Raw genomic sequence first — 25,055 nt, forward strand, 5'->3', positions numbered from 1 at the left:
CTCTCTCCCACCTCTTGATTTCACCTCCTGAATTCTTCCTTATCGGCCCAATACAAGCAGTCTGCCTCCGAGTCTTCCCTCTCTCTCCATATCAAGAATGAATTGCTTCTTCATCTTTATACCCATATCCTTAAAACATAGTTTTGTTAGAAAACTTATCATGTTGAATTAACTACATATATGTTTATTTCCTTTGCAAGATTCTGATTTTCTTACAGAAAACAATTGTTTTGTATTTGCCACAGTTTATGCCTGATAATAGTGATGATTAAATCTTGAGTATATATGTAAAAGTAAAATTTTGCCCTATACCATTTATACTGTTATATTTTCTTTGTTTTGTTAATTATTTCTGCAGCCCTTTACAAAATATAAATACGTTTAAATAAGAAATTTACCTTCAGTTTATTTTTATAGTCCTCTGTGTGCCACAGCAGCATTTGATAAATTAATCTGAATATTAAAATTTAAATTTATATATATGACGTATTAGTAGAAGTTTCTAGAAATAGTATTACTGTATTGCCTTGTTTGTTAATCATGCTCTGTTTTTCTTGTATGCATTGATTTAGGAGACATAATTTAGTTCACAGCCTATCCAAATCTGTATAATAAACAACAGTGTGTCTCTTTCAGTTCTGGTTTCCTCGGTGTGTATTCCAATTAAAATAAATAAATTTATATTTAAAAAAAGATAAATGAAAAATCTTGAAAAAATAAACAACAGTGTGTTAATACTAATTTTTACTTTTTCTAGGTTTTAAAACGACAAGGCTATGATGCTGCCTGTGACATATGGAGTCTTGGTGTCCTCCTCTACACAATGCTTACTGGGTGAGTGTGTAAGCATTTATTTATCAATATTTTGGTTACATTATCTAGATTTATTTTTTAATCTCTTATAATACTTTATTCCCATATTTTCTCTTGTTGTTTAATAATACAATTCTATGTGTATGTGTGTGTATCACTGTTATACCTGTATTACTGTTTTCTGTAATGTACTATTATTAAGTTCTTCAGGTTATGAATTGATTTTTTTCTATATCTTTTTTGTACTCTGTGTCATAAACATATACTGTTTTAAATATTTTATTCTATAGTATGTCATATCTTAATTATATTATTGTATATTAAATGTAAATTAATATTTCATAACCTATACCTTGACCTGGTACTTTATGAAGCTTCATATTGTTGTTAATTTTTACTTAAGTAGATTTTAATGAGGTATAACATTAAATGAACTACTTAGAGTACTTTTGGATATTGCAAATAAATATGAAAATTACCAACCAAAAAAGAAATTTTATTCATTAGCATTTTATTCTGTTATAAATTAGTTACACTCCATTTGCAAATGGCCCTGATGATACACCAGAGGAAATACTGGCTCGAATAGGCAGTGGAAAATTCTCACTCAGTGGTGGCTACTGGAATTCTGTTTCAGACACAGCAAAGGTAAGTATGGCTTCCTATTAAGGCTTTTGAGAAAATAATTTTTCATAATCCCTAGTGAGAAAAAATAATATCAGTTAGAAACTTGTTGATAAAGCAGTATTGAAATGACATCACCAGGTACCTCAGACTCAAAAATTGACCACTTATGTTGTTTCTTTCCCAGAATATATTGGTTTGGCCTTATTATCTATATATTTCATGCTACTTCTTACTAATGAACATGATGAATAATACTTATGGTGGTCCTCACGATTTGTGTGTTTCCTCTGTGCCTCACACTGCACTTTACCTAAATTATCCCCTTTAATCCTCTTAACAACACTGTAGAATAGCTAGTAGTGACACCATTTCACAGTAGGAAACCAAAGCCCAAAATTTTAGTGTGAACTTCACAGTTACACACCAGGCATGAATAGGTGCTTCAAAAGAAACAGCTGATTCCAAAGTCCTTGTTCTCTAGAATAACTGTTCCATGTTCTATTTTTGGCCCATATTATGAAGAAAGGGGTCTATCTTTTTCACAATAAATAGTAGTTTAGTTTTATAGTGTCTACTTGAAATCCATTTGAAAAGCCTTTCTTGCTAGCAGACTTGCCATCCCCTGACTAGCATTGATTTGCCTTCTAACTCTGCTCTAGTTTCACTTTACTTGAAGAAAATTCTGTTTGAAAAGAAGAGCAAAGTTTTCCATTTCAAAATAAGAAGAACATAGAGGAGATGAGGAAGATACATATTGGTAAAAAGTGCTCACTCCTTTTTCTGAGATGTGGATGCTTGACTTGAAATGATTGCATTAGTAAATAGGATATGTCAGAAATTTATATAGATAATTTTGGCATTGAGATGAAGCCTCAGTTGACTAGTTTAATATCTGTGTAGATAATATTTAGTGTTGTAACTGTATTTAAAATGATATGTTAGCTTTTCCCTTTGTTTAACAATAAAATTTCTTAAACCAGATAATTCATTTTTCTTGGTACTTTTTACTTTTTTAAAATTCATGTATTGAGCACCTGCAGTGTGCTTAATAAGTGAAGGTGCCAGGGATAAAAGATGGGACTCAGATGGAATTCCTGATCTCAGAGAGCTCTCAGTCTAGTTGTGAGATGGCCAGAAATATACAGTTCAGTGTCACATGTGCTTTTACAATGCTCTGCTTACTGTGCTAAAGAAGTTCACAGATGATGTTTGATCAGAAAGATGTCATGGAAAGCTTTCCAGAAGCATTGAAGGGATTTGCCACGCAGCTTTGGGAAGCAGAAGGATGTAGTCCATCCCAGGCTGAGGGAGCAGCCCATGCGTGGTCATGATGGCATGGGAATGGCACAGTACCTCCAGGGTGGTGCACGGAGTTTGATGTGACTGGTACAAGGTACACGTGAGAGGGGCACTGATGAACCGCAATTATGAAAGGTTTTGTCAGTCATGCTGAGGATTTGAGATTTTCTCTAATTACTAGGGAGCTGCTGAAAAATAACTAAGCATTGTAGTGATCAGATTTTCCTTTTTCAAAGTCACTGTGGAGTAGTAATTCTTAACCATTGAGATCTACTGCAAACTTTGTCACAATTGGTTGTCAGACATATCAAGTAATATTACCATAGAAAGTACCATAGTTTATACATTGCCTGGTTTTTTAATAAGTTAAAGCAAGTCTAGTTTATCTCTATGATTTTTATAATATGGTTCCCATTCACTTGCATTTTATGATGTTTTTTTGAGTGAAAGGCAGGTGAGGATGAGATACAAATAAAGCAAAAAAATTACATCCAATGCACAGCCTATTTTATGAATGCCACATGATTACTAATAAGTTTTGCTAACTTGTCCAGTTAATACTTGTGATTATAAGTATAATGTAATATGCTGAATACCCACAAAATTGGGAAGTAGAAAAAAATAAAAATAACTCTGTAATCTTTGGAGGGAGCATTTAGAACACTCCAGTTAATTCCTGTTATTGGACAGTTATATCCTGCTTTTCAGTTTTACCAGTAGTACAAAAAAATTTTAAGTAGCTGAAAGTTACTTAGAAATAAACCAACGAAAATGTAGAGAAAATCAGAATATCTGAGGGAAAAAAGAGCCAAAGTCCTTAAAGATACATAAAATGTGGTAAATTTACCCTTTGCAATGCACCAGAATTACTGTCAACTCAGGGAGGAGAAAACAAAGACTTAAGTTTTTACTTTTTCTTTTTAAACATTGTCATATTGACCAAATTGCTTTGTACCCAAAGGTCTGCTACTCAGAAAGAATAGTGTCATGGAAGCCAAGGAAGAATACTACACAGTATCAGGTGCTATAGGAAAACAAAATAACAGGTTTAAGCTTGTTTTATTCTTTTTTCCACTACAGGACCTGGTGTCAAAGATGCTTCATGTGGACCCTCACCAGAGACTGACTGCTGCCCTTGTGCTCAGACATCCTTGGATTGTCCACTGGGACCAACTGCCGCAATACCAACTCAACAGACAGGATGCACCACATCTGGTCAAGGTGAGCGGCTCAATGGGGCATGCATGCCACATGTCCTCCTGGGGAGACTGTGAGATGCCGTCTCTGTACCACAGCACCTTGCCCTTTCACTGCCTCTCAACATGCATCCACTCCTCAGGTGAGATTCTCATACAATGGGTGGTTTAGAAAAGAAAAAGTCAAGGCATGCCAAAATACCATCCTAAAGCTAGTTTAGAAATGATTGAGTTTATTAATCAGATAAGCTTTGTGGACTTCCTGACTTTTCTTTGTACTTTTCTTTCTTACACACAACCCAAAACAGACTCTTTGAGGTTGTCAGCAGTGGCAAAACATAAGTTCCAAAATAGCGTTCCTTGCTGACTCTCATGGTAAAGGATTGCAGAGGTAAAAAACAATTATATAGTCCAGAGAAAAGTAAGGACTGGTTATTATGAGCCCACCCCTGTCCTCTCATCCATAATTTCAACCTCCCTCATTGGCCTCTTCAATTTTAGTTAGAGGATTTGACTAGTGTGGTTATTTTCATTATGAGCCTAATAAAATCTATATAAATTTGCATGTAAAGAAATTATCTGGGGAAAATTCATTTCATATTCTGTGTATAAGTAACTACCCACTGTCATTATTTGTGACCTTTCTTTCCTGTTTTCAGGGTGCCATGGCAGCTACATACTCTGCTTTAAACCGTAATCAGTCACCAGTTTTGGAACCAGTAGGCCGCTCTACTCTTGCTCAGCGGAGAGGTATTAAAAAAATCACCTCTACAGCCCTGTGAAGTGACCTCAGTGAGATATTTGGTACCATGGTATAAGTTGATAGCACAAGTTCTGGTGACAGGTAGCACATATCTGAGAGGCACCTGCAAGCACACACTGTCCCAGCTGGTACCCATAATGCTGCTGCTCCTGCTGCTGCTCCCGCTTTTGTCTCTTCTCGCTTTAAATGATTGTTAGCAAGTTAGATTTTCCTGGAGCTTCGGATGAAAGGAAAATGGAAACATGATGAAGATATATTCACTGAATCAACAAGAATAATAATGAACACATGAATACCACCTAAAAATACACTGAATAAAGTACTCTACAGCACATAGCATTATTTTTATAGGAAATATTTCATGTCCCTTAAATATTCTTCATTAGTTATAGGGATGGACAGTTTATGTTAAGCACTTAGCTTAAACAATCTGTTTCTATTAGCACTGTATCCCTTGTGCCATCCAACATTTTGTATGTTTTTGTAAACAGTTCATATACAGTACATTTCTGTACTGCTTTCTTTAACGTATACATGCCTTGTTTAACTTGGAATCTATTATTAATCAATTGACTATTAAATCTGGTTAAATAGTTCACCTGGATTAACAGTATTGTTGGACAGCCCTCAAAATGGCCAGATTGTAGAACAGCCTTTGAATGTAATACTTCCAAAATGTACATATCTTTCCCCATGTCTGTTTCACTGGTTCATTTGTTTGTTTGTTTATTTCTTAAAGTCAGGTGCTCTGTCAGGCTAACCTAGAGAGCTGTTGTGATAGAGAAAGTTATCATTGTGTGTGTGTGTGTGTGTGTGTGTGTGTGTGTGTGGTATGACAGACATCAAGAGTACACCTATGAAGTTAGTCCATATACTTTGCAAATCCTTAGGGTCTTTTTTCCTTAATTAAGGAAGTAGTCCTTGCATTTTTTATCTTAAATCCTCTCCATACTTAGATTTTGGCGTACATTTGGGATTTTTCCCAATATACATCAAAGACCTTTAAAAAGCATGGTGAAGAGATGGCAAAGGAAAATTTAGCAACATGTCATTGAAATCCTATTGGATTTTTTGTGTTTAAATAGATCAAATTGCAGAATTTAGTATATGAATAACAGGATACCTGTTCTTGTATACCTGCAGGAAAAGTATGCTTTTTTGGGGGGGAAGAAAAAGATAAATCATAATAAATTATATCCCATTAAGATGCTCTATATTAAACACTAATTTGAATGTAATAAAGGCCATGGGCCTCTCTGTGAAATTTGGACTTAAACTTTCTTATTCTAGGGAATAAAACATTCTGGATCAAATATTATCTGTTCTAACCTTAAATCATAGCTGAGGTAGACTAAGTGAATGTTTAGCATTGAGTGTTTTCTGAATTCCTCCTGATGATTTATAGCCATATAATGCTTTCTTTTTTAAAAAATTTTTATTGGCGTATAGTTGATTTACAGTATTGTGTTAGTTTCAAATAATGCTGTCTTTAATTTCAGAAATGATCAGTTTTCATAATGGGCACTGTATCTGCTTATTCATTATCTACATCAAATTTGGTAGTTTACACAATTTCATTAAAGAAACTTCTGCATCCATTATTACCTGTATCTTTGCCAAGCTACCTAGCATACATCAGTATGTAATACGAAAAACATATGAGCAAGGAAGAGGTGATTTAACTTATCGAGAATGTGCCTGAACAGATCTTTCCTAGTCATGTACTAAGCCATTTACATCAGAAATCTCTTTTCCTGCCATAAGCTTTAAATATTTCCCCTGAGAGTACAAACCCAGGAAAGCATGGTTTATCTAAATGTCTTGGAAGCCACTTGTTATTTCTTAACTTCTCTGTGTAATTCAAGAGAAAGAGAAAATTGATCATGCCTTTTGCCAAAGTGACACAAAATGATTATTGCCTAGAAATCAAATATAAATTTGTCTTCTAAATAAAAAAATATGTAAGAGGAAGGATCTCAGAAAATCTAGATGGAGAAAGTTTTAAAATATTCTTGAGTATATTTATGCTAACAATTAACACCTGTTTTCCATTGCCTGGAAATAAAAGGTTTTTTTTCTCCTCTATTAAGTGTTTCAAACCACAATCATCCCAAATTCTTGTCACTTAGGTAATTCTAGGCAGAAAATAGATCTTTTCAGATTTTTGACACTGACACTATTCCATAAGTGCTTAGGTGTATTGTTAACTGTAGTCTCTTAAAACCAGAAGTATATGTGTAAATCCTTATAAATTGTCTAGTCCAACTTTCTCATATTGCATGTAAAGAACCTGAGACCCAGAGCAAAGACTAGAATCCTTAACTTCCCATTCAGTTTCTTTCCCTCCTAACACCGTGCTGCCTTCCCCTCATATTATCACACGACCATGAGCTGAGTTGTTCAAAAACTATAGTTCTTGAGGCAGTCCTCTGCTGGTACATGAATGCCTTCTTTGCCTTCTCTGCCTAGAAGAGCTGCCAGTTTTATTGGAGAATAACTGGTTATATATTCACAAAACTGAAGGCCTTCTGCCTAAAAAGCAGTTCATACTTTATTTCATCTGTGATTCTGGTGTTCCTATTGCCTTTGACTTAGAGCAGACAAACTTGGCCAACAGTATGCTCTAAATGTAGTGCCTGTGCTGGGATAACCTTTCCATTAATTTCTTCAAGTCGTTTCTCTTGGGCCCTACAATTGCGGTAGTGAGGCCCTTTCCCATTAGTGCTGCTGGTTACCTCCCAGGAGGTTTTAGTTCAGTCTGAAGGATATTTCAATATGAAAGAAGGAACTAAACTAACAGGCCACTTTCACAAACCTCCTCTTAGCTTATAATCCAAAATAATATCCAGAATGGTAGGTTGAATTTAACATTACCAAGCACATCCTGGAAAATAATGGATTACACTATACCATGTGTTTTCTATCCTCCCTTTGAAGTGATGATGCTAAATTAAGGTAAGTTTTTTGTCCTCTGAATTTTTCGTGTATAAGTAAGTAATTTCAGTTCCTAATTCATAGAGATGTCTTCTTTCTAAGTATAATAGACTCTTCACTTTAGCAGGTTTGATATAGATTGATTTATTTGCAAGCATCCCCAAAAGTCCAAAAATATAATAATTTTGACAAGGCACCAAGTTGGGATGCTGTGAGGCTGGAGACTGGCATGTGGGAAAAGTCACTTGGTGAGTGTCTGGAGAGGGTGTGGTGTGTATGCAGTTGAGATTCCGCATTTCACACACAGTGGGCTGCAAGGAGCTGGTTTGGGTCAACCTTTTCCCATCTATTTTTAAGAAGTGGTTGCTGTTGGGACAAGGGACCATCATGGGAGGTGGAGCTAGTCTGTTAGCTGTACCTTGTACCCTCAGCCCAGGAAAGGCTTCATGATTGGGCATAATGGGTTGGGTAAGAAAAGCACTAGGGTACATCCAGCCTCAGGTTACAGCAGAAAAGCATTCACGATTTGGGGGCTTAGTACAAATATGCATCACCACAAAAGCCAGCAGTACATATTTCAACATGGCTGTGATTTTTCTCAACTTCCTGGCCTTTATACATGAGCTGAAAATTTTCGGGTTGCTTGACTGCATTTTATAGAGAAAATTCTCTCTTATGGTGGTATTGAGCATTTGAAATTTACAAAGGCATTAGGACAGATATCTCAGGAATGTAAATGGTCAGAAAAGGTCTGCTTTCTGTGATTAACAAATACGATGAGTTCCATGGCTGACCTTGGTGCTTAAACCAGGGGGTTCCAACTAGTCCTAGAGCTCTGTCCTTCCGAAAGGTCCACTTCCATGTGACTAACAAACTGGATGTATACTTTGAGCCTTATTTAATTCACAGATAAGTTGACTTAACTCAGCATTTTTATTTCAATTAATGAAAACAGTCCTCTCTTCACCTCCAGATTGCTTACATTTTGCTGGTCTCCCCAAGTGACCATTAGTGGAGACCAATTAATGAAGGAATGAAATTTGCTGTTTTTTTTTTAATTTGCTTTCTTGGGACTGTGGTGTTCTGCAGAGCCACGCTTAACCACTTTTTCTAGTGAAGAGTCTACAGAATGATAATAACTGAATATGGATGGCCAAGAAGATTTTGTATCTACAGTGCGCTTTATATATTTTTGACACTGCTGTATTCTGTGTGATCGAATGACCTGTAACTGGTTCCAATGTGACTGAGTGTTCTCAATGAATTCTAGTAGCAAAGTCAACTTAATTTTCTTAAGCCTTGTATTACTATCTGTCTCACATTTACCACTTTGATTCCAGTCTTTTAACTGTTCATACCAGGGCATACCAAGGGTTGGGATGAGAGCCTACTTCCTACCTCTAAAGGCACTTTCCTCATTATTTTGCCATATAACCTTGAAGTGCATGATAAGCTGTTTAAATGTCCATGACTTCTCCCAGAGCAACTAGCAAAGTATATGACATTGAATAGAGATTAGTGGAAAGGAAAATTTAGAGACTAAACAGAGGTGTAAACCTCAAGAAAACCTCTTTAGAGCACATACCATTTGAGTACAATGTATGTAAATGTATGTGAGAAGAGAGTTGCTATAATAGTCCTCTCTAAGTAGATTAGTTCAATATCTAATGAAAGTGAAAATCTTTACTCCTATTATCACTATAGTACTGAGTGAACTGTATACTGAGTTTTTCAAACAAGTACTTAAAGTAGAACTTTTAAATATAAAGCAAGGGCATAAGGAAGGTTTTGGTTTGCGTTTCTCTAAGTGTAGTTTACCATCTAAGGCTTTCTTTTTTAATTTAAAAAAAAGTTTCAAGGTATTGCCATTCCTTAGCATCCTTAATAATTATGGGTGATGAGTTTTTAACTCTTAAGATTATATACCTGTATTACGTTTATCTTAACTCTTACCCTAAGCAAAAGGGAAGGTATACACCTAAGGGATGTAATTATTTTGCATTTTTGGCCATGGGTGGGAAAGGGGTGGGTATCTACATAAACAGTTTTTAAAAAAGAAAAAAGTCACAAATATTTTTCTACTCTTATATATGATTTTACTTTATACTAGTTTCTGTCTAGTAAGGCATGCCAGAATATCATGAGTTCATATGTATTGTACCTTTTATTGGTGGTTAAATCTCATCAGATGCTTGGCACTGCTGCCATGATTATGAAATGCTTGTAAAGGATTAAATATCACTGAGTATTTTAAATTGTTTTACCAATATCACTGAGTATTTTAAATTGTTTTACTTAAGAGTCTAATCTGGGAAGTTTTCAAATCATACTATTAATGTATAATCTAAGCTCTTTCAGATGTATCCACGAATAATCCTGGAACAATATTGCTTGTATTCCTGTCACAGAACAGGTTTTGTAATCTTTAAAAGAAATGAAAATTTATATAATAAAGTTTCAAATAAATGCATGTATGTCCTTTTATGAGATTATTTCACTTAAGTTTGTCCGTTAGATGCCAGCAGCATGGCTCTCCTTCCCCAGTTGTGATAACCAGAAGTATCTCCAGACACTGTCAACCATTCCTGGTAGAGAACCACTGTTTGACAATTGTACTTTATTTCTCTGTCACTTAGGAATGTCCACTTCCTTAGAAAATGTTGAAATGCTAATGTTTTCAGAAAAGTGATTTAAAATAAGCTTACTTAAAAGTGAAGCTCTTAAAAAAAAAATGTGAAGCTCTTCCTCCTGCGTAGTCAGCTGTATTAGTTTACTGAAGCTACCAATAAAGTACCACAGACTGGGTGGCTTAAAAAACAAATTTATTTTCTTACCATTCTGGAGGCTACCAATCTGAGACCAGGGTGTTAGCAGTATTGGTTTCCTTTGAGGTCTCTCCCTTGGGCTTGTAGATAGCTACCTTCCTATACATGCAGTGTTCCTTTCTGTGCTGTGTCCTAATCTCTGTTTATAAAGACACCTAGTCACATTGGATCAGGGCCCACCTTAATGATTTCATTTCAATTTAATTACGTCTTTAAAGACCCTGTCTCCAAAGTCACATCCTGAGGTATTGGGGGTTATGAGTTAAATATACAAATTTGGGGAGGATACAATTAAGCCCCTAATGCTGAATTTGTCTTCTGCCCTCCCTTCCTGTGTGTACTGAGCACCTACTGTGTGCCAGACATTCTGCTAAATGCTGGTAATAGCAACAGATTTGGTCTCTGCCAAATTAGGTTTACAGTGAGGTAGGGGACACATATTTATAAAGTAATAACAAGTGTCACTTTCTGCCATAAGGGTATGCCACTCTTATGGCAGAAAGTGAAGAACTAAAGAGCCTCTTGATACAAGTGAAAGAGGAGAGTGAAAAATTTGCCTTAAAACTCAACATTCAGAAAACTAAGATCATGGCATCCAGTCCCATCACTTCATGGGAAATAGATGGGGAAACAGTGGAAACAGTGGCTGACTTTATTTTTCTGGGCTCCAAAATCACTGCAGACGGTGATTGTAGCCATGAAATTAAAAGACGCTTACTCCTTGGAAGGAAAGTTATGACCAACCTAGACAGCATATTAAAAAGCAGAGACATTACTTTGTCAACAAAGGTCCGTCTAGTCAAGGCTATGGTTTTTCCAGTGGTCATGTATGGATGTGAGAGTTGGACTATAAAGAAAGCTGAGTGCCAAAGAATTGATGCTTTTGAACTATGATGTTGGAGAAGACTCTTGAGAGTCTCTTGGACTGCAAGGAGATCCAACCAGTCCATCCTAAAGGAAATCAGTCCTGAATATTCATTGGAAGGACTGATGTTGAAGCTGAAACTCCAATACTTAGGCCACCTGATGCGAAGAGCTGACTCACTAGAAAAGACCCTGATGCTGGGAAAGATTGAGGGCAGGAGGAGAAGGGGACAACAGAGGATGAGATGGCTGGATGGCATCACCGACTCAATGGACATGAGACCGGGTGGACCCCGGGAGTTGGTGATGGACAGGGAGGCCTGGCGTGCTGCGATTCATGGGGTCACAAAGAGTCAGACACGACTGAGTAACTGAACTGAACTGAACAAGTGTCACGTAAATATTACTCTTTGGGACAAGTAATAAAACTGAGCTGTGAGATTAATGAACCCGCAGCTCAAACCTGAAGACGCCAATTTGCCACAAAGCAGTAGACGTCCGGGAGTTGGTGATGGACAGGGAGGCCTGGCGTGCTGCAGTTCATGGGGTCGCAGAGCCGGACACGACTGAGCGACTGAACCGAACTGAGTAGAAGTCTGGCGCCAGGCAGCAGGGGGCGCTACCTGAGTACGCCTGTACCGCGGCGCCTGGGCCCCGCCCACTGCCTGGAGCATTCCGCGTGCTCCCAGGCTCACGGCCCCGCCCCCGGGCTCACGGCCCCGCCCCCAGGCTCACGGCCCCGCCCCTGCTCCCAGGCTCACGGCCCCCCCGCCCGGGCTCACGGCCCCGCTCCCGCCCCCCGCGGGGCTCCGCCAACGGCCGTTAACGTTCCGAGAGCGCGTCTGCCTATCTAACAATAGGCGTCAGCCGGCTACGCATGCGCCGTAGGTCGGAGGGCGGGGGTTGGCCTGTGACGTTGGGAGGCGGGGCTACCGGACGCAAGTAGTCGCGACGCCATTTGCTGCGGCCGAGCGTCGGTGAAGGCGGATCTCGGAAGCCTTCAGTCGCTAGACTCCCTCAGACGCGACCCGGTCTCTCGCAGCTGGGTCGTGTCACCCTATCTCACGCGTCTCCCCTCGGAGGAGTCGCCGCCGCCACCCGGAGAGAAGTCGGAGACGCCTCAAGTGCGTCGTCACCGCCATGCCTAAGAATAAAGGTATTGCCGCCCGAACCTCAGGACCACGACTCCCCTTTGCCCGGTCTCCCTTGCTCTGTCCGTGATCTCCGGCTGGCCTAGGCCGCAGTAACTTTCCTCTCCGACCTGCCTTCACACAGCTAGACTATGCGAACGCGAGTCTGTTATCGGGGGAGGAGCTGGGAAGTTACTTCAGGCTTCCAGTTTGGTCACATTGGGGTGGAGCCGACGCCATTTTTGAAGGGCCTCTTGCGGGAGAACGCGTGCTTCAGCTCGTAATTCGCGCCAGACAGACCCCGGCGCTATAGGGACCTGTGGGTAGACCTCCGTGCGGCCTGGGCTTCCCGCATGGGCGCCTGTGGCCTTACCGGCAGTTGTTAACTTTCACAGAGTGATGCCTGCTTTAAGTGGCCATCAGTACTCCCGCATGGGATTCTTTATGGACAGTTGCTGGGTATTATTGAGACTCTTCCCTCTCCCTGGTAAAGGGGGCTTGATAGCTTATTTTTATTGCTAAATAGTACTCATTATATGGAAATATCACAGTTTATCCCTTTACCTACTGAAGGACATCTTGGTTGCTTCCAAGTTCAGGCAGTTAGGACCTTGCTTTTTTACTAGCTTGATGTATTGTACAAATCCAATGTAAACTCTCAAAGTTGCCACAATTGTTTCTCTTCCTCTACTACTACAAAAATCAGTGTGTTCCATTACAGTAGTGAGAACTCTGCCAGGCCCACCTCCGGCCCAGTTATCTTTTTGCACACAGATCTTTCATTTGGGAAAGCAGGTACAGAGAAACCTTATTTTATAAAATTAGTCATGGACGTTTTATAAGCCTTAATTTCTTTTTCTACTGTTTTGAAGATAATGTCTTTTTCTTTAAAAACCATTAGGTAAAGGAGGTAAAAACAGACGCAGAGGCAAGAATGAGAATGAATCTGAAAAGAGAGAGCTGGTGTTCAAAGAAGATGGGCAAGGTAAGCATTTTAATAAGTTTCTTTCAGTAATAGTTCTCTTTTGTAAATAAAGATATTCAATTTCTAAACATAAAAGAGATACTGTTCATAATCCTGAGCAAAAAAATGCGATGTCTCTTTTTGCTCCTCTCACTTTGTCATCCCCCAAACTTCTCCAGAGCATTTCTTTTGGTAGTTATTTCTTGTATACTCAGCCTTTGTTGAGCGTTGATGGCATTTCTGTAAATAGATGTGTTTCACTATTTTATGTGAACACACTCAGAACTAAGAATGAGTTGAACAGTTCAGAGGGAACTAAACTTCAAAAGCTATATTGTTGACAATTCCATGACTTGATTGGCTTTTTTTTTTGATAGTGAATGGGGCTACATAGTGTGTTCAGTAGACCATGGGTATTAGAGGAATGAATCCAAAGCTTTTCCCTTACTTCTCCAGTTTTACTGGCATGTATCAGTAATTTCTAAAATACAGTAAAATGAAACAACCATTGACTTGACCTTTTCAAACCGATTAAGATTTTTAAGTGATATCACTCGTTTCCCATGTTTTTATTTTGAGTAATTTCAAACTTTCAGAAAAGTTGGAGTTTAAGTACCATGAATTCCCTTAAACAGTTCACGTGTGTGTGTGTGTGTCCATCCGTCTTGAACCATTTGGAAGTTGGTTGCAGACATCATGGTACTTTTCCCTTACTGTGAATACTTCATCATGTGTCTCCTAAGAACAAGTCTATTCTCTCACATAACTAAGGTTATCAGTTCAATTCAGTTGCTCAGTCGTGTCCAACTCTTTGTGACCCCATGGACTGCAGCATGCCAGGCTTCCCTGTCCATCACCAACTCACACTCAGGTATTTTAACATGAATATGTTATCTGTCTAGTATATAGTCATATTTAAATTTTTCTAGTTATCTCAGTAATTTCCAGCAGTTTTTAACAAATAACTTTTTCTAATTATCTCTTTTTATAGAACTTGATGAATTTGTTCATACCATGAATATATATAAGCCACTGAAAATGAAACACAGTATCTGACTGAAAGACCTTTTTATTTCTTACTCTTGGTCATTTTTACCTCCTTTAGCAATTGACTTTATTTTGACTACCATTAGCTCTTTTTCATGTTTCCCCCTCCCTCTTTGGAAGAGAGGCTACCTTTTAATTGACCAGCAATATTGAGGTGGTAAATGGGTGCTAGATTCACTGCAGTCTGAGTAACACTGCCACTTGGCAACCCCACAGGTGAACCTTTGAAAGTTAGGTTTCGTTATATTTACAAACTGGTGGATAGATAGCCTCTTCTTAAACACAGCTTGAGTAAGCGAAAAGTTCTGGAGTGACCCCATCGCCCACCTCCGATCTTCTGGGCCACAAGAGATGGCCCTTGTGCAAGCCAGTGTATAATCTTAGTTTTTCAAGTGGCAGCAAAACAGGGTGGCTTCCTCAGTACCGTTTTGGAAAGATTTGATTAAAAGTTTGGCATTTGCCTGGGAACATCTTTCCAGCTTTACAAAAACCAAGATAATCACTAACAAAGACATTAATAACATTCAAGCTGCTCTTATTTAGTAGTGTACCAAAAATTGTGTTGTGACCAGTCTCTAAAGGCTAACCTTCCTTTGAGGGAAAGGAGATCCATAACTGGGTGAGGATCCAAAGTGAGCGATTGATGAGGAACATTTTAGTGTATATTTTGGGGCAAGCCACTTGATCCCCAGAAGTAGAGCATACAGTGATGAAGACAGTGGTCAGTCTACTTAACTCACAGTGAGTAAGTAGGTAATTAAAATAGTTCTAATAGAGACAGCTTGTCATGGACATGGCATTCCATAGCCTTGATTCTGCTGTATACTAGGTTGGTGTTTATCACGCCCTTGTACTTACTTTACTGCAAATACTTACTCCTAACCAACACACCTATGTGTTCTAATGAACTTTATGTGGACTTTTAAGTTGCCTTTATCAAAAATTGAGCAATATCCTATACTCTTTTCCCTCATCCAGAGTATGCCCAAGTGATCAAAATGTTGGGAAATGGACGATTGGAAGCGATGTGTTTTGATGGTGTTAAGAGATTGTGTCACATCAGAGGAAAACTGAGAAAGAAGGTAGCTGTGTAGACTTGTTTTACTTTAATATAAAATTGTAGTTAAAGGGGGAGAAATGGTGGTAAGGTTTTTATGGGCCAGGGACCTTTTTTTAGCATCATGTATGTTGTATTCCTGCCCAAGGTGGTTAATCTGAATCTAATCGTGAGAAAATAATAAACAAGTCCAAATTGAGGGGCACATTGTAAAACATGATCTGACTGTAAATATTGGGTTGGCCATAACAACTTAAGGAAAAACACGAACCAGCTTTTTGGCTAATCCAATACATGCAATGTTACTGTCATGAAAGAAAAAAAAAATGCTGGAAAGGCTATTACAAAGTAAAGAAGATTAAAGAGACTCGTTGGTTATATGCAGTAAGTGGTCCTTATTTGGGTTCTGACTTGAGGTTGGGGGAAATAGTTGTAAGGAGTGTTAAGAAATTTGAATATGAATTAACGGTAAATAAGTGTTGTATTAATGTTAAATTTCCTGAGTTGAATTCATGAATGGGCAGCCTTAGAAAGAAATTATTAATTTCCCATCAATGTAGCTGATCAGGCAGATTTATTTATTCATCAGGTTGGTTAGAAGCCCCTCTAATCTTGACTTTATGATTAAAAAAATAATTGGGTCATTAATGCTTCTGTTACCAAACTAAAGGGATTTTGTTTCCTGTGTGTATTTGAGTATGTGAGGGGAAGGTAAAACCACATTTCTAATTTTACTATTCTCATATGTAATGGATAACTAACCACTTAGAGTGGTTCAGTATTAGAAATCCCTTAATTGCTAAACTAATTATTGGTCCTCTGGAATTATTAAACTGTCAAGTAGTTAAATAAGATTGTTATTTTTCTAATATCCCAAATGATAGAAACTTTAAAATGGCTCAGCTGCTTAATGTAGTTTTTTTTTCCCTAATTCTAAATGTAGATACTCTAGCCACAGTTGAGTGAATAGTATGTATGTGTTGTGGGAAGACTGACTCAACATTGCTCTTGGTTGATTATTTTTATTTTAAATGTAACCTGTTCTGGCTTTTACAGGTCTGGATAAATACCTCAGACATTATATTGGTTGGTCTACGGGACTACCAGGTAAAAATATTAAAATTTTCATTGTTTACTTGCTTGAATTTGATGAGCAACTGATGTTTAGAACGTAAGTCATTACCAAATTTGACCAGTTTCCAGGCGAGTAGGCTGCTCAGTATTGTGTCGATAAACATTTCTTAAGGGCCAGTTCTGTCATAGACATTGTGCTGGGTACCCCAGGGATCTTGGTTCCCCAGTGCAAGTCTGTGGAGTCTGCATTTTCACTATAGAAGAATCACAGTGTGAATTTTTCATGAAGCTAAATACTCCTTTTTCTCTCTTGGATATTTAGAAGTTCCTTTTTTGGAATGAAGGATACTAGACTGTAGTTTTGTTAGTGTTCTTAGTTGGCAGGATAAAAATATAATTTTATGTTGGATTGCCTGCCTGCCCCAATTTTTTAAATTTATACATATTGAAATAAAAATACGAAAACCATTACTCTAGGGGATACAACTGAGTGAGTCAAGCTGCCATCTCACAAAATACTTATGGCCTGATAGTGGAGAGAATAAGAGGCACACAAGTAATTACAAGACAAATCATGATAAAAGTGTGTGTGCTCAGTCACTCAGTCATATCCAACTCTTGTGCTCTAAATTTAGTTGGGAACTTAGGGAAGAAAATGGTAGTTGCCCTTCGGTGATCTCTACCTGGAGACTCTACCCATTGTGAGTCTGTGAAATCTATTTGGTTTCCACCTATTGGAACTCATCATCATGTATATATTTACGTTTTGAGTGATAGTGTTTCTATTTTTAAAACTCTGATCATACTTTGATGTTTTTAAATGTATGTTCCAGAATAAAGAATTAAAATTACTACTTTAAATCAATAGTTCTCCACTGTGCGTAACTTTTCCTCCAGGAGACATTTGGCAGTGTCTGGAGACATGACTGGTTTGCACACATGGGGATAAGGGGCAGTGCTGCTGGCATCTAATTGATAGAAACCAGGGGTGATGCTGAACATCCTAAAACGCACAGAATGGTCCCTACAGCAAAGAATTATATGGCCGAAAACATAAACAGTGCTGACATTGAGATAGCGTGCTCTGAACTCATATTATTTTAATGTCCATTTTCTTCTTTTGATCTTAAAGAGAACCTCAGAAGTAGAATTAATTCTCTGTTTGACAGATACAGAAGTCAAGGTTCTGAGAGATGTAACATTCATGCATGTGTGTTAGCGTGCTGAGTTGCTTCAGTTGTGTCTGACTGTGACCCCAGGGACTGTAACCCACCAGGCTCCTTTGTCCAGGAGCTTCTCCAGGCAGGAATACTGGAGTGGGTTGCCATGCCCTCCTCCAGGGGTCAAACCCGAGTGTCTTAAGTCTCCTGCATTGGCAGGTGGGTCCTTTACCACTAGTGCCACCTGGGTAGTATTCATATTGATACTCTAAAATGACAGCCACAATAAATGTTCTGATTCTTAATTTCCCATGATCCTTCTTTTATGCCCCTGAGAGGGTGGTACAGGCGCCAGTAGCATCACTAGCTTTCAGTTACTTGTTAGAAATACAGATTCTTGGACCCCACCCCAGGCCGCCTCAATAAGAATGTGTGCTTTAACCAGAATCCCCTTGGGCTTCTGTACATACTGCTTTTTGAGAAGTGCTGGTCCTGAATCACACCATCCTTGGATCACTGTGATCACTTTCCTGCCTTTCTTTGGACCTGCTTTCAGGTCCAAAAATTTTTTTGAAGTTGAAACAATCAGCTTCAACCCATTTTTCTTCCTTAATTAAGTCGGATTCTTTTCAGATGGGGAAGTGTGAATGTTATGAAGCATTCATTTTCAGTGGGACACTTGCATCAGAAATAGCCATGTATTTTACAAATACACTCTCATGGGCTTCATTCCACACCTCCTAATTTATCGAGAGATATAAAAGCTCCTCCCAGGTAGCATCGGTGGTAAAGAATCTGCTTGTCAAGACACGGGTTAGATCCCTGGATTGGGAAGATCACCTGGAGGAGGAAATGGTAACTGACTCTAGTATTCTTGCCTAGAGAATTCCATGGACAGGGGAGCCTGGTGGGCTACAGTCCATGGGATCACAAAGAGTCAGACACGACTGAGCATAGATATAAAAGCTCCACAAGAGATTCTGATGCGTCTGTACCCTAAGAACCGCTGATTATGGAAAGGTATAATAATTCCCTTAGGTTATTATCCCAGTCTCAATTTTTGAATTAGTGTTTAATCACCTATAAATTATGGTCCCAGTGAATTTTTATTTTTCAAAAGACTTCTAATCAAAGGGTAACTAAATAATCTAAAAAATTGGGTCTGCACAGTTCTGCTTCTTTTGAAGTGAAATCTATAAATGTCTTCCCTAAGTTTCTTGATCATTATTCACTTATGTATGCAAGTTTCTTCAGACTGACTTAAACCCAAGGATGTTTTTCAGAGGGTAGGAGAAAACTTTAAAATTTTAGAAAAAGAAGAGTTTAATAGCACAACAGTGAGAGTTACTTTTTTATCCAGTTTGAAACTAATTTGTGTCTCTTTTTAAGGATAATAAAGCTGATGTAATTTTAAAGTACAATGCAGATGAGGCTAGAAGTCTGAAGGCATATGGCGAGCTTCCAGAACATGGTAATGTCTGAGTTATTATATTAACCTGTTAATATGCTGTTAATCCTTGATGATTTAGATGAAGGAATTTTGATAGAATTTTTTGGATTTTGCATATTTAGTTTTGTCTTTATGTGATTCAGTCCAAGTATGCCTACCTTCACTTCATATTACTAGACACCTTAAGAAAATAACTGAGACTCTGTTTCCAATAACTATACTTTTGGTGAGGATTTATCCTTTATGAGCCCTGGACTATATTCTGGTTGTTGCATATTACCAAGAAAACTGAAATTTTACTTGGGTATGAAAATCCTGCTGTAATTATTTACTTCGCATTTCCAATCTAGGAAATACTAATATATCTGGGAATAGGACTAGGACTTCCTGGTTAATTTCCGTTATTAAGGGATAAGCATGATATTACCAAATTTTTCTGATTGATGTGTTTGATAATTTCTGGGTTGTTACACTTTTTTGAAGTGTAGCTGGAAGTTGTAATAGTTAAGAATTTGTTTAATTGGAGCCAGCCTCACTAAAAATACCTTTGTGAACAAAAGAAAACTATTTCCATCTTGACTCAGATGTTGTGTAAAATAGTGTTCTATATACTAGGGTTGTTAGGTAGATGTTACAAGTATATTTTTGATAATGAAACAGATTAAATTAAAAGTTTGACTTGTATAGTTCAATGTTTGATACCCAACTACTGCTTTCAGCAGGCAATTTAATTCATTTTTTCTAACATCTTGGCTATATTATATGACTTTGTTATTGTTTCTTAAGCTAAAATCAATGAAACTGATACATTTGGTCCTGGAGATGATGATGAAATCCAATTTGATGACATTGGAGATGATGATGAAGACATTGATGATGTAAGTTGATGCACCTTCTGTTACTCAGCTTTCGTTTGTGCTAGTCAAATTGTTTGTGCTTATGAGAATTTTATAATCTTTTTCAATATTTCTTCCTGAAAAGATCACTATTTGCTTTGGCAGTATGGGTGCTAGGCACTGGAATCTTGTTTAAATTAAGAGTATCTAGAGAGAGAGCTGTTAAGAAATTTAGTAGACAATTGTGAGAAATAAGATTTTATCAAAGAAACAGGCCTTTTCTTTTATTAATTGAGATATAGTTGATGTACAATATTATATAAGTTACAAATGTACAATATACAGATTCACAATTTTGAAAGGTTATAGTCTGTTTATAGTTATTATTAATATAAATGGCTATATTCCCTATGTTTTACAAACATGCCTGCTCTTAATTGAAACTAGTACATTAGAGGAATAATCTTGTTTGAACCACTTTGGTATAAAGCATTGGAATTACAAAGTGAAAGAGTGAAGTTGCTCAGTCGTGTCCGACTCTTTGCGACCCCATGGACTGTAGCCTACCAGGCTCCTCCGTCCATGGGATTCTCCAGGCAAGAATACTGGAGTGGGTTGCCATTTCCTTGGAATTACAAGGTAACATTAAAAGCCCTGTTAAAGGGACTCCCTGGATTGCCAGTGGTTAGGACTCTGCTTTCACTGCTGACAGCCTGGGTTTGATCCCTGGTCAGGGAACTAGGATCCCACAAGCTTTGTGGCACAGCTCAAAAAAAAAAAAAAAAAGGCAAAGACTGGTCTTGAGGAAGACTGAGTTAAGTGATACCTACCACCCAGATTCTATAATTAAGATATTTCTATACTTAGTTTATCACATTTCTGTCTATATCTTTACTCATCTGTCAGTCCATCTTATATATTTTGATGTATCTCTAAACCATTTAGAATACACCATGACTTAAAGAAAATTTGAGCACATATTCCCAGTGTGTTTTTACAGTTATGAATTTTTAAACATACAGTATTGTATTTTAAAGCATACCCTAAAATAGAAAATTAATAAGGGTTAAATAAATCCATCATTCTATTTTTAATGTTACCTCCCTTTGGAGACCCCTGAGCCAGAGGATTCCTGTGACTAAACTGTTAATGATACTTGGACAGTAGATTTATCAATGATATTCTGTGACAGTAACTTGACATGGAGCTGTTGTGTTACAGATTAAGGAGTGATCCCAAGATTCTGACAGATGGGGTAGAAGACCTTTTTTAGAAACTTAAGAACCTAGTCATAGAACATGCCTGAGTCTGTAGTCACATACACAGAGGTGATAGGTTAAGGATCTAGATAGGGTAAGGCTTTTCTAAGAAAAATATTTTTAAATTTGTGCCAATCCTTCCTCAGAACTGGGATAATAAGGATAGCAGTTATTAAAGTAATTTGAGTTGGCTTGTACATTTTGTAAGTGTTGCTTTATCACCTGAGAACACTACTTCTTCCCCAAGGTGTTTCTCTAAATGGTTTTTGTGTGTTCTTGCCTTCACCTCTATAACCAGGTTGACTGGTAGGAGAATTTGGTATCACACTTGGCCCTTTCTTAAGGAAGTAACACTCCTTGTGTCTGCTCCTACCCCCGAGATAAATTTCTAGTCACTAGCATGAAAGGTGGAGAAGGCAATGGCAACCCACTCCAGTACTCTTGCCTGGAAAATCCCATGGATGGAGGAGCCTGGTAGGCTACAGTCCATGGGGTCGCTAAGAGTCGGACACGACTGAGCGACTTCACTTTCACTTTTCCCTTTCATGCACTGGAGAAGGAAATGGCAACCCACTCCAGTGTTCTTGCCTGGAGAATCCCGGGGACGGCGGAGCTTGGTGGGCTGCCATCTGTGGGGTCGCACAGAGTCGGACACGACTGAAACGACTTAGCAGCAGCATGAAAGGAAGGAGACACTAATCTTTATAGATAATATTCTGCATAACGTATAGCATTCTGAAGGAATTTGTAAAGATTCACTGGCAGCAGACCAGAATTGAGAAAATCCTACTGTACAGAATTTCCTCTTCAAACTGAATTTGTTTCCCAGATAGTCTAAAGAGGGTGTATGTGCCCCTTACATGAGGTAGCCTGTTGGGATATAAAAATTATTTTGGTTGATCTGGTTTTTTTTTCTTCCAGATCTAAAGTGAACTCAGCCTTGCACATTCCAGTTTCTCTGAAGATTGTTCAACAGTTTGGATTTTGACTGTGACTCGTTAAATAAAAGTTTCATTAGCAGTGCAATTTGCTAAAGCAGACTGATTTATTTCTAAGGTATTTCTTTAAAAACTGGTAATGCTGAATTCTCTTAAGTGTAATCTTAAGGCCACTTTGTTCTTTTGGTATAATGGAGCTTGGGTAAAAGACCACATCTGCTCTTTTAAAAAAGGAAAAAAATGCGTTACTGCTTTTCCCACTTTGACCACTTCCAGTAATAAAAAAATGGATGTTTTGAATAAACCACTTGCCATACACTCATTATAAATTAAAATTAAGCCCTAGTTTTGACTTACCTGTTAACTGTACAATGAATTTTTATATATTCCAGTTACCTAGTTCCCTTAAGATTTTGGTACAATTTAAGGGAAGCAGAAATCTTCATTTGAAGTCAAAAATGATTGTTCTGTTTTTCATATTTAAGTAGCATTTGGCTATTTTTATACTAACTTTGATATCATATACTTTTTTTCATGATCTTATTTTGCCACTGTAAGTAAGCCTGTCAACAAAAAAGGCATTTCCAAAGTGCAGTTTTTAGAACCTAGGTTTTAATAGTGATTTTGAATTTGTAGAGTTAGTTGCAGAAATCAAACACTAGGTGGCACCCAGTTATCTTAACGTTGGAGACATTGATATAGTTATCAACTTTTTTTTCTTAACTTACTGTTCATGGATGATTTCCCAAAGAACAAAAGACTGATCACATGCTATGTAGAGTATTTTTGCAAAACAAAAAGATTATGTTCAAAAAGTTTTATTTTCAGAAGCCATATATGTGTAAGCTGGAATTTTGAGTGCTTTATAAACACTTAAGTTATGTGTAAATGAAAATTTAATTTCATAACTGCTTGTACAAATTAAGCCTTTTGGAAAGTATCTCTAAGCTGGGAAAAGAGGAAGGCATAACAATGAAATGAAAAGATGGTCTCCAGTTTCTGAATGGAAGCGCTGCATACAAGGGAGAAATATAATAAAGTCAGTATTGTGCTGTAGAGAATATTAAACCCTTACTTTGTGTTTAGGATGTATTTTATTATGTGTACAGGTGTTTTTGCTTGTATTTTATTGGAAATTTAGATTTACCCTGTGTTACTTAGTTTTCCATTATCACTTCTAGTAAGATGAAATTAAGGGCAAGACCTAGGCCTCACTAGCTACATAGAAATCATATAAAAGAAGTCTGTCTTGCAGCTTTTAACACTTGTAGGGAACCAGCTTTGAAAAATTTGACTTCGTGATTGTCGTCATCAGTAATCTAAACCTCCTAAGATACTTAGGCTTCTGTACATAAAAGTGCTTTGCTAAATTTGTGCCATATGTAGATCTTTCCTCCACATTTTACCAAGAATGTTTTGACCCTGCATCTGTGCTACAGTTCATGGTAGGGGCGGTGCAACTCCAACATTGGTTTTTCTACTTAACTTTCTCTAACAAATGCTTTGTCTAAAGATTCTTTTCAAATTACAAATATAACACTAATTGTGTTTGCAAGTGACTTTTTTTCTTGCCTAGGTAGTAACAGTCCCATCTGGTGCTGTTGCACTCTAGAAATTCTCAAATCACGATGATTAAAATAGTTGGGGTAAACTTGTAGTTCATATGCAACACTACTTGGAATTATTTTACTTGCTTGTCTTTAATGTAAAATAGTTTAACTGATTTGATTATATTTCACATGAATTTGGAATGGAAGTGGTCGTTAAAAAAAATTCTTTTGTTAATGCTGTTTGATTCCTATAATACAGTGCTATAAGGTGTGCCCTGAAAGAAAATAAAGTGTTTGAAATCCAAGAATGATTCTTAACTGCAAAGAGGGTGTAGTAGTTATCACTATTGAGTTTGACAGGCTTGTGTTTTTCTACACTGTTTATTCCAGTTAGAGTATAAATAAGTCGTATTACTAAAGTGGTTAAATAACCAAACCAAATGTTTGTGTAAAAAAAAAGACTTGCCAAGAATTAATTGTTTGACTGTTGAATCTTTCTTGAACATCCAGCTTCTCAAAGAGACCACCTCTTAAGGAGCCTGTAAACTATGCATGATGAAAATTCTTGTATTTTATTAAGGAAATGGCCGTTGGTTTACTCACCACATCCATGGAATTGTGGCTATAAACACAGTTGCTTACAAAACTCATAGTGACTTACAGTTTAACTTAATCTCATCTTTCATGTAAATATAAAATATAGAATGTTGCATAACAACTTTCATAGATGCAAACTGCTGTCAGTACGGACTTCAGAGCAAGTGAAGAATGAAATAGATAAAAGCATGTTTCAAATAAAATACCTAGCTGGATTTATACTTTATTGCATACAGATTTAACAACATCCAGTATTGTGTGGCTTGACAGTGAAATGAAAAGTAAGTTCTTTATGTTCCCTGACAATCATAAAGATTAAATTAAAAAGATTTGTTTTGGTATGAGATGTTTAGATCTCTCTCCTGCTTATTACTAAGGGGAAGTTTCATTTATACAGTTTGGACTCCCATGAACTTTTGCATACCACTTGGTATTTTTTATTTACCTTAAAGTAGCATTCTTGCATTTTTCTTCCTGTTTAGAAAACAAAATCTGAATTAAGTCTTACTAGTAAGTGTGATAAGACACTCTTAGGAATTCAGAGAGTGTGTTGGACTGTATCTTCTCTTCTTCCACAGCCGCCTTGTGCTTAGGAGGCCTTGTGGTAAGTGAAGAGCGTGGACTCGGGGGTCAGGCAGCCTGTGCCCCAGCCCCCACTCTGCCCTTTACCTG

At 37.5% G+C, this 25,055-nt stretch overlaps 2 protein-coding genes across 23 annotated transcripts in view; both read left to right on the top strand.

Annotated features, from left to right (window-relative positions):
* Window positions 1-10,102, top strand: part of RPS6KA3 (ribosomal protein S6 kinase A3) — a 151,731-nt gene extending 141,629 nt beyond the window's left edge. For 20 of the 22 annotated variants that reach the window (XM_081565983.1, XM_081565987.1, XM_081565977.1 and 17 more), the window contains 4 exons: window positions 758-834; window positions 1,344-1,461; window positions 3,820-3,960; window positions 4,595-10,102. In XM_081565983.1, the coding sequence (XP_081422109.1) occupies window positions 758-834; window positions 1,344-1,461; window positions 3,820-3,960; window positions 4,595-4,717 (459 nt within the window). In that variant the 3' untranslated portion in view covers window positions 4,718-10,102. Of the gene's footprint in view, window positions 1-757; window positions 835-1,343; window positions 1,462-3,819; window positions 4,079-4,594 lie in introns of all 22 variants that reach the window. The other 2 variants (XM_081565971.1, XM_081565976.1) reach the window with 1 other exon arrangement.
* A 2,179-nt stretch (window positions 10,103-12,281) lies between these two features.
* Window positions 12,282-22,324, top strand: EIF1AX (eukaryotic translation initiation factor 1A X-linked). Its single transcript, XM_081565994.1, has 7 exons — window positions 12,282-12,477; window positions 13,353-13,436; window positions 15,441-15,544; window positions 16,576-16,626; window positions 19,143-19,224; window positions 19,990-20,081; window positions 22,220-22,324. The coding sequence occupies exons 1-7, from the start codon at window positions 12,462-12,464 to the stop codon at window positions 22,223-22,225; spliced, it is 435 nt and encodes a 144-aa protein (XP_081422120.1). The 5' UTR covers window positions 12,282-12,461; the 3' UTR covers window positions 22,226-22,324.
* Window positions 22,325-25,055: the final 2,731 nt, after the last annotated feature.

Source organism: Giraffa tippelskirchi, chromosome X (genome assembly GCF_054371585.1).
Source record: "Giraffa tippelskirchi isolate mGirTip1 chromosome X, T2T-mGirTip1v1.2.pri, whole genome shotgun sequence".
Taxonomy (NCBI): Eukaryota; Metazoa; Chordata; class Mammalia; order Artiodactyla; family Giraffidae; genus Giraffa; species Giraffa tippelskirchi.

What these genes read in the sequence shown, in the direction of transcription:
- EIF1AX (XM_081565994.1), top strand. An exon ending in GAGGAAAACTGAGAAAGAAG is followed by an intron (nt 15,545 to 16,575) that starts GTAGCTGTGTAG and finishes TGGCTTTTACAG; the next exon opens with GTCTGGATAAATACCTCAGA. An exon ending in TGGCGAGCTTCCAGAACATG is followed by an intron (nt 19,225 to 19,989) that starts GTAATGTCTGAG and finishes TTGTTTCTTAAG; the next exon opens with CTAAAATCAATGAAACTGAT.